The sequence below is a fragment of the Neurospora tetraspora genome (genome assembly GCF_033439725.1).
Source record: "Neurospora tetraspora strain CBS 560.94 chromosome Unknown B0H65scaffold_7, whole genome shotgun sequence".
In the NCBI taxonomy this organism is placed as follows: Eukaryota; Fungi; Ascomycota; class Sordariomycetes; order Sordariales; family Sordariaceae; genus Neurospora; species Neurospora tetraspora.
In genome coordinates, this window is record NW_026944389.1 from 1,890,684 (window position 1) to 1,899,347 (window position 8,664).

The following is an 8,664-nucleotide window of genomic DNA, read 5'->3' on the forward strand; positions in this document are numbered from 1 at the left end:
GTCACTGATCAACTGCCTACAGCTTCTGGGGCATGGCCAAAGGCAGTTGTAGTCTTGGTGTAAGGTCGATCTGAACGGATATTCTGCAAGTATGGGTACCTAACTGTCATTACAATACAACAAGGAAGAAAGAGGACAAGCGCTGTACAAATATTCGCAAGAAACACCCAAAGGGGGCTAGGCCACGTTCACGTGTCACAACCCCACATTCCCGGAAATAATGCTTCAACCCCGATACTGTGACTTGTAATTGCGCGGTAGTTAGCAAGGCCACCCAACCCACCTTCCACCTCTACGCGGTACACGACCCTAGCTTACAAGTATGGCTCAAACATCCTCCTCATCGTCCTCCAAATCTGACATTTCCAAATCTTCATCCTCGTCGTCTTCATCGCTTAAAGGTAGATTACGCCTCGTTCTCCTTCGTGAACCCGCAACACTCGCCCTCGCCTTGGTAGCCACCTTCCGCTTGGGCTTCGTACTCATCACCGCAGGATCTTTCTTCTTTGCCGGTTCCTCAGCGTTGCCCTCGCCCTCGCCCTCGCCGTGATCAACCTCCAGTGCATCCTCTCCATCCTCGTCATCTTCGTCATCTTCGTCCACCACGGGGAAGAAAGAAGACCTGAGATGGGTATCCCTCTCATCCTCTTCCACTTCAAAGCCTTCCGGCAAAAACCCACCACCACCCATCATATCCTCATCATCCCCAGCTCCTTCAGCTTCAGACACCTCCTCCTCCTGGGCCCCCGCCCCTCCTCGTCCACCATGCTTCCCAAAAACCTCCACCTCATCACCCACATGCCCATAATCCTGCTTAATCCTCTCCACGATCCTCATCCCCATCAAAAATTTCCTCCACATCCCCAACGCCGCCTTCCGCCGCTTCTCGTCCTCCTTCCTCTTCTTCTCCGCCTCGTCCTTCGCCAGCTCCTCCATTACTTGATCATGATGCTCCTCGGCGATAACCACCCCCTGAATCACCGGCACCGCCATCCTGTGTCCAAACTCAAAGTCCACCACCGCCTCCGCGTAGTCGATACCCAACCGCTTGCACACCCGCATCGCGCCGCGGTACGGCACGTGCACCGCTCCCTGAGGACACATGTGCTCAACAAATAAATCGATGTTGCCGTATTCGTTCTTGGGGATGACGCCGTTTTCGATGGGTGGCGGGATGATCCAGTCCGTCTGATCGAAGCTGTACAAGCCCTGCAGCACTTTCTGGCCCGTAAGCCGCTCGGCTTCGGCGATCTCTCGTCGCCGGTTGTTCGTTGCTGCTCGGTAGGGGACGCGCTTCAAGGGCTGCTCGCCGGGAAGGGGAGCTCGTCCTTGCTTGTGCCAGGTCTCGGCGCTCTTGACTTGGACTACGTCCTTGCGGGAGTAGACAGGCTCGTCTTGGGCGGTGGTTGTCGAGTTTTTGCCCCCGCCTTTGTTCCTGAACATCTTGACTGGTCGCGCGTTGGGCAGGAGTGCCTCCTCGCGCTTGAGGTGGCGCTCGAGCACGAACTCTTTGGATTGCTTGTAGTACTGAAGAGTCTCTTCGCCCTCTTTGACTTCCTTCTTCTCGGGCTTGGCTGGCTTCAGGTCCGTGGCGTCTTCTTCTAGGTCGACGTCGGTCAGGGCGGGCTTGCTCCTGCCGCCTCTGGCGTAGCCTTTCATCACGGTCTGGAACCAGTCGTGCAGCTCGTACCTCGCTACCTTGCCGTGCTTGTTGTAGACGGGAACCTTCTCGATAGGGATCCGCATGCCTTTTGTGCGCCCAGGTAAGGTTCGTCGTTTGAGGTAGCGCACTGTGACGTCCTTTGCCGTTCCGTTTGGCGAGTATCCCACGACATAGGCCATGACCTGTTTGGCCTTGTCCGCTTTGCTACCCCGTGGTTCCAGAGATTCGATCAACTCCCGATTGGTTCCGATGATGGATTTCACAAGGGGGTCAATGGGTAGGTATTTCTTGGTGACTGGGGAAAGAACCTCGGTCCAGTAATGGGGGAACTCCAGGTCCTTATCGTAGACTTTGTTGCTTTTCCGCGGTGTTGGTTCGGGCTCAGGGTCACTAATGACTAGATCGTCGTCACTGTCTGCTGCTATGAGCTCTGAGTTAGATCTCTGAATCTTCGTTGCCTTACGGCTAGCACTACGTCTCGTAGATGTCCCCGAAGCCTGTGCTGTAACGGTCTCTTTGGCCACGCTCGTGGCCACGACCTTCTTTTTCGGAGTAGAGTTGAGATCTTCCTCCTTCTCCGGATCTGCCTCTTCCACTTTCGTCCAGCCAAACCCCAACGGCTGCAGGCTAGCCACCAACCTAGCCTCAAGCCCCAATGCCCTCAACAATGCCGTGAAAAGTTGAGCGCCCACATCACGACTTCCAGCGCATTCCGAAGCACACTCGCGAAAGTCTTCCAAACTGGCAATTCGCTCTCCAAATCGTTCCGGTTGATGTTTCTCCTGGTTGAAGGTTTTGGTCAAACGATCCAACCTCTCCAACGTCATGTACCCCCACTTCCGTAGCCCTGGCGCCGAGATCCGGAACCGCTGCTTCCACCACGTACTGAGAACCTTCATCAACCGAAACAGGGGATCACCATGGCTCATATCCACCGCGCCCTTTTCCAGATTTTTCGCCGCTTGACCCCAATCCCGCGACCTATCCACTCCGACATCTTTCCCTTTGGCCTTCCCTTTCTCTTTCGACTGTGCCCTCGTCTTCTTCTGGGCGGGTGACTTCTTACTCGAAGCCACAGCACCACCACCATCAAGTACCACCACCTCCAACCCACTACTCCGCCTCCACCTATCCACCTCATCCCACAGCTTCGGGGGGAGATGCGACAGAAGAATCCCCTGCACCTCCGGATCACACAGCCAAGCGTTGCGGACAGCATTGTGCCATAGAAGCAACTGCACGTGCACACAGTGGGTTGAGACTCGTATCCTCCGCTCTAGCTTGGAGGGCCCCTTCTTCCCCAGCGCATTGGCAAGGGATATGCGCGTGTCTCGGATCAGCGTCAGTTCGAGGTCGCCGGTGGGTACTTCGGGGACGTTTGCTGAGGCTGGTTGGGGCTGGTAGTAGGGTTCGACGTCTTCGAATTCGAGATCTTCGTCGTCGTCATCATCGTCTTCGTCCTCGTCTACCTGGGCATTAGAGAGCTTCTGTTTCTTGAGGACCGGGACGTCTTCAAAATCGCCATCGGACAAGGACGAGAGAGAACTGGAGTCGTCATCATCAGAGCTCTCGTTGAGGGCCAATGCTGCGAGGCTGGTCTTGGAAGAGGAACCGGGACTGGCGGTTGCGTCGAGGGCGTCAAAAAGGGTTGGCTTCCGAGGTGGAGCTGTCAACTTTGCGGTGTTGAGCTTGTCTTTGCCTTTACTTCGCTTCGCATCCTTCGGTTCAGTGGCTGGAGAGGGAGATTCATCGCGGACTCGCTTGCGGGGTACATAGGGAGGCATGGTGGGCGAGGAGCTGAGTATCCTGATGATTTATCATATCGAGGGTTAAGAGTTCGTTTGAGCTGTATCAGAATGTGTCCAACTGCATCCAACGCCCTATGTCGTCATCACAAAGACGCGGTCGGCCTTGCGGATGGCAAACAAAGCTCAAGTACCCTAACCCTGAATTTGGCTTGAGGTGCTTCCTGGTCTTTACTGGTTTTGACTTCTCATTGCTTCGACTAGCCGACAGTTATGAAACGGATTATAAGAGGGAGTTTCGCTGTTCAAAGAGAGTGTTCACCAAAGAAGGCGCAAGACGAGATTGGCACGACAGTAATGAAAGTGAAGATGTTTTGTTTTGTTTCAGAAAACATTCAGAGCTGACATCACCAGGTGAGGTTGCCTTAACCCCACGAATTACAGTGGACTCGCAGTGGACTCGGAGCGCCACCAGTGGTCAGCCGGCAGGCAATCTGTGTTGTTGTTGCCCCTGTTGATTACCAGATCTCTCCACAATTTCGTGCATTCGAGACCCTTCCAGTTCCACCGTGCGGCGGCTGACGGCAGCGGCTGACAGGGCCGCGAGGGCCGCTGCGGCGCTGAAAGGCAGGCGATGCATGCGCAATGGACCCCGAAGGCAACAACAACATCACGAAGCAGTCTTTCCTCTTACAACCTTCGATCTGGTTTGTCATCTAGCCTCCAACAACACGTCTTGTGACAGCGAACTGACCCCTTTGCCACGCCTTAGCTATCTTTAGCTATTGTATCACAAGCGAAGGCACCAGCGTCCCTTACGACTTGGCAGGGGTGGAAACAAACCATCGACTTCCATCTCTCGACTCCTTCACATCCAGGGGCATCTCATTACCAATCCCCCGAACCATACACCCACATATAAAGACACGCGAAGCCTAGCTTCGCCAACCATCGCTCTCACCATGTCCAACAACGACTCCTCCGACACAAGCTACGTCAAAATGTCCACCGCCGACGTCGCCTCGCCCTCCTCGGGCGCCAGCGCCGGCACCGACGCCAGCCTAATCGGCAAGCACTGCCAGCTCGAATACTGCAACCAACTCGACTTCCTCCCCTTCCTCTGCCAATCCTGCCACAAGACCTTCTGCCTCGACCACCGCTCCGAGTCATCACACAACTGCGCCTGCGCAGGAGCCTGGGCCGAGCGGCGCCGGCTCGCCCAGCTCGCCCGGCCCTCAGCCGGCGAAGGCAAACGCATGCGCGAGCTGGTCTCGCAAAAACCGTGCGCCGAAGACGCCTGCAAGACCATCGTCGGCACTTCCTTGGTCCCTGGCGTGCACTGCCCCTCTTGCAACCGGGATTACTGCCTCAAGCACCGGCTGGCCGAGGACCACGACTGCAAATCCAAGGTTCCCATCGGGGCGTGTGCCGCATCGGCCGCTGCCACGGCTGCCGCGGTGCAAGCGAGCGCCAAAAGCGCGCTCGAACGGTTCAAGCTGTGGGGAAAAACGAAGCGCGAGGAGGCGGCAAGATCGCTGCCGAAACCGAAACCGAGTACGGCTGCGCAAAGGATTATTGCTGTCAACACGCTGAAGAAGACGGCGAAGGGGGATGAGAAGATCCCCGCCGAGAAGAGGATATATCTGTATGTGGAGGCGGAAAACGAAACGGCCAAGGCGAAGATCCCCAAGGGCGAGTTCTTCTATAATAAGGAGTGGGTGGTGGGGAGGGTGCTGGATGCGGCGGCGAGGAGTCTGCAGGTGCAGAATATCAATAATCAGTCGAGTAAGGAGGAGGATCGGTTACGGGTTTTCCATGTGGAGGGCGGGAGGATGTTGGAGTTCAATGAGAAGATCGAGAAGGTGTTGGTGAATGGGAATACGATTGTGTTGTTGAGGGGGGTGGGGCCGCCGCCGGATTTGATTGAGATGTGAGGGAGGATGGCTGATGGTTGGAGGATTGGGGGAGCAGGAGTTCTTTCTTCCTTTTCTTTGGCATGTTTTGACAGCATAGCGACGACTAGGGCACTTCCTGATACCAAGTGCTGGAATAGGGAAGTTTCGGCGCATTTTTATAGATGACTTCACATGTCATGATACTTTGTGTAACTTGGATCAATCTCCAAAGATTTTATACAAGAATGGGTACATAAAACAAGAGTACCTATAATACACTGCAAGAGCGCAAGGGAACAGTCTCTTAGAGTGGTGACTCCTGTACCGCCTGGTTATATACAACAGATGTGTCAATGAGGGTATCATCTTCGATCCTCCTATGCATCCCTTCATCCATTCCCTATTCCGCTTACTCCCCCTTCTCCTTGTGAGGAGTAGGCTTCTCGCTCAGCGTCCTTTCTCTTCCAATAAGTGGCGCGTGTCCAACAGCCTCCTTGCCGCCAAACGTCTCGAAGCCCTTGTGGAAGACCCATTCGACCGCATTCTCAACCGGCTTATCGAACAAAGTGGGCAGGAAAGGCACAATTGCCAGACCGAGACCGATGGGACCCCAAGTCCGGATCGTCTTGTTCTTCACGTCCTTCAGCGCGCGACCGCTGTACCGCACCACGCTGTGGATCGTAAACGCAGGCAGACCCATGCTGGCCACGCTCTGGAAGATAGCCCGCTGCGCCATCACGGTGCGCCAGTCCTCCAGCGGCGTGATCTTTCCCGGCGTCGGCTTGTCGTCCTCCAGCTTCTTGGCGCCGTTCTCATCGATCAGACCCAAAATGCGCTGCTGGCGCGATGTCAGCTCGACGTTGGGGTCCAGCACCCGCCGGTTGTGCCAGTACGCCTTGTATCCTTCGTAGCTGACGTCGCCGAGGATGTAAGCCCACGAGACGGCGTAGGCACCACGGACGAGCCAGGGGTGCGCGACGGGGCGGAAGGACTCGCCGATGTCGGAGGTGTAGGCGACATAGCGGTGCGCGGAAAGGAGGATGGTGCGGGAGCGGGCGGCGTAGGCGGCGTAACGGACGTTGGAGTCGGTCGAGGGAGGAACGCTGTCGTAGAGTACATGGCCAATGTTAGCTCTGTTAGGCTGTTGGGCCCAATTTCCTTTCTTTTTTCCCTGTGTGTTGGTTTTCCGGTGTAAAACACGTACTAGCCCTCGTAGAGATCGTCGTAGAAGTCGTCCTTGTCAGTCTTTTCGATTATCTTCTGGAGACCGTCGGGGAGCTTTGACCGCGCGGGCAGCTTCTTGGGGTCGAACTCGTCATGGACGGCGTTCTTGACGTCGACAACCTTCTTCTCTACCTTGTCTTGTAGAGGGCTGACTTCTGGAGGAGACTGCTTGGGCGGCGCCGGCTTGTCTGAGTTGCTGCTGCCAAAGGGCCACATCGTGGTTTATGTTATTTTTATCGGGATTTGGGGAAATCGCTCGTATGCGACGGATTGCGCGATGTTTTTGGCGCGGTGATGTAGTTGTATGTATAAAAGGTCGTCGTTGTCCCTGATCTTGCGTCAGAGGTAGTTACAATTAGGGATGAAATCAATTAGGGAATCAGGGATGTGGTGATGGAAAGAAGACGAATGCGATGGCAGGCTGAGATGAGCTTCAGATGAGCTTCCTCCACTCCGGACCATAAGCCGGGCGCAATTCGAGCAGTGACGTAGCGAACGGTCGATAGTGGTGGATAACCGAACGATAACGCGATAACATTAGCGTGTATGACGGGGCAGCGGGAATGGCATGTGGGGTGGTTCGTGCGGCTTCCGCGACTTTGACGTTCTGGACGTGCAGGCGGCTCGAGGGCGGCTATGGGGCAACGGCTTGGCAGCGGGAGGTCGGGCTTGGCTGGCGGCTGCAACCTCAGGCATCCAAATTTTCGGCAGGTTGCGCGACGGAGCTTCTCAACTTTGCGTCGTTTTCCAAACCGTCGAATCCTCCACGCCGGTCCCATCACCACCAAGCTCCGAAAACACCCCGCCAGGACTTCCAACCGCCTCAGTCACAATGGGTGGTCAATACTACAACCTTTTCGGCCAGAAGGTCGCCTCCCAATACGTCAGTGCCCCTCCCATGGAAATAGCATCATCAACAATAAACAAGAGCCTCTATTAACAATAGCTTCCTACAGCTTGCCATGGGTGTTCTTGGCTCCCTCTTCGGCGGTGTCTACCTCGCTTCCGGCGGCAGCAGCAAGACCCCTGCTACTCCCCCCATCAACGCTTCCAGCTCCGATGAGGCCGACTTCATCAAGTACGGAACCTCCGACTCTCATTCATCCTTCGCCCCTCCACCCGCACCAGCGCCCACGTCTTATTCGCCATCGTCATCACGCATCATCATAGTACCCTCGATCGCTAACACCCCGATAGGAAGTTCCTCGAGACCTCCGAGTCCACCGAGAAGCAGGCTCCCGCTGCTGCCCCCGCCAAGCACTAAAGTGCCCGAAAACGACAGTTATGATGATCGAAACGGACACGAGGCGTTGCGGACTGGACTTGTCCTGTGTACATATATAGCGACTGGTTAATGGAAAGTTATCGCCTGGGAGAATCACGTCATGGCTCCGACATCGTTACGCATCGTTACCCGCCACGGATATCATCACCAACACCCGAATCCCCTTCTTTGTCGGAGAGGTTGAGAGAAAGATGGACACGAAGCTGGGGCTGGTACTTGGGGGTTGTCGGGCGGCTTGGTTGGAGCCTTTTGTCAACCCCCTCTTATAAAAGAGGGAAAAAATATTCTGGGACAAACTTTTAATCTGGGACAATCTGAAATGTTAGGCTGCACCATGGAAAACTGTTAGTGGGCACGATACAGCAATGACAACCACATCCACCATTTTTCTAAAATTCTGGCAAAATTCGGGAAGTAAGAAAAGGGTATAAGAAAGGCTCCCTCAAAGTTGCAAAAAATCATCTTCTAAATTGGGCGAACGGTAGCTTTTGGACTTTGCGTCGACACCAAACATCGTCATTTTTGGTCGCGCGAAAGCATCGAACCGAATATAGCAAAAAACGTTTGCAACCGAGTTTTCTCCCCAACGACTTGACCAAAATTAATGCAACTTTGAAGGCGTCTTTCCCAAGGCCTTTTCATCCTTCCTAATTTTTGCCAGAATTTTAGAAAAATAGTAGATGTGGTTGTTGTTGTTGCATCTTCCCACTAACATTCTTCTATGGTGCACGCTAACATTTCAGATGTCCCAAATTAAAAGTTTGTCCCAGAATATTTTTTCCCCCTACTTAATGAGTAGGGGGTTGAGGAAAGGTCCCACCACCGAACCGCACTACAACCCCTAAGTATCTA

The 8,664-nt window shown here is 54.6% G+C and overlaps 4 protein-coding genes across 4 annotated transcripts; 2 read left to right on the plus strand and 2 right to left on the minus strand.

Annotated features, from left to right (window-relative positions):
• Positions 1–41: 41 nt before the first annotated feature.
• On the minus strand, positions 42–3,569 carry B0H65DRAFT_291548 (Rad4 transglutaminase-like domain-containing protein). Its single transcript, XM_062823017.1, has one exon. It carries the CDS (start codon positions 3,445–3,447, stop codon positions 328–330), a length of 3,120 nt encoding a protein of 1,039 aa, XP_062678510.1. The 5' UTR covers positions 3,448–3,569; the 3' UTR covers positions 42–327.
• Positions 3,570–3,985: 416 nt separating this feature from the next.
• B0H65DRAFT_475534 (uncharacterized protein) lies at positions 3,986–5,562 on the plus strand. The gene is made up of 2 exons (XM_062827314.1): positions 3,986–4,115; positions 4,181–5,562. The coding sequence occupies exon 2, from the start codon at positions 4,371–4,373 to the stop codon at positions 5,340–5,342; it is 972 nt and encodes a 323-aa protein (XP_062678511.1). The 5' UTR covers positions 3,986–4,115; positions 4,181–4,370; the 3' UTR covers positions 5,343–5,562.
• Positions 5,563–7,140, minus strand: B0H65DRAFT_475535 (mitochondrial 18 KDa protein-domain-containing protein). Its single transcript, XM_062827315.1, has 2 exons — positions 6,508–7,140; positions 5,563–6,406 (listed from the first exon to the last, which is right to left on the minus strand). The coding sequence occupies exons 1-2, from the start codon at positions 6,741–6,743 to the stop codon at positions 5,713–5,715; spliced, it is 930 nt and encodes a 309-aa protein (XP_062678512.1). The 5' UTR covers positions 6,744–7,140; the 3' UTR covers positions 5,563–5,712.
• Positions 7,141–7,173: 33 nt separating this feature from the next.
• On the plus strand, positions 7,174–8,352 carry B0H65DRAFT_475538 (uncharacterized protein). Its single transcript, XM_062827316.1, has 2 exons — positions 7,174–7,410; positions 7,484–8,352. Exons 1-2 carry the CDS (start codon positions 7,360–7,362, stop codon positions 7,880–7,882), a joined length of 450 nt encoding a protein of 149 aa, XP_062678513.1. The 5' UTR covers positions 7,174–7,359; the 3' UTR covers positions 7,883–8,352.
• Positions 8,353–8,664: the final 312 nt, after the last annotated feature.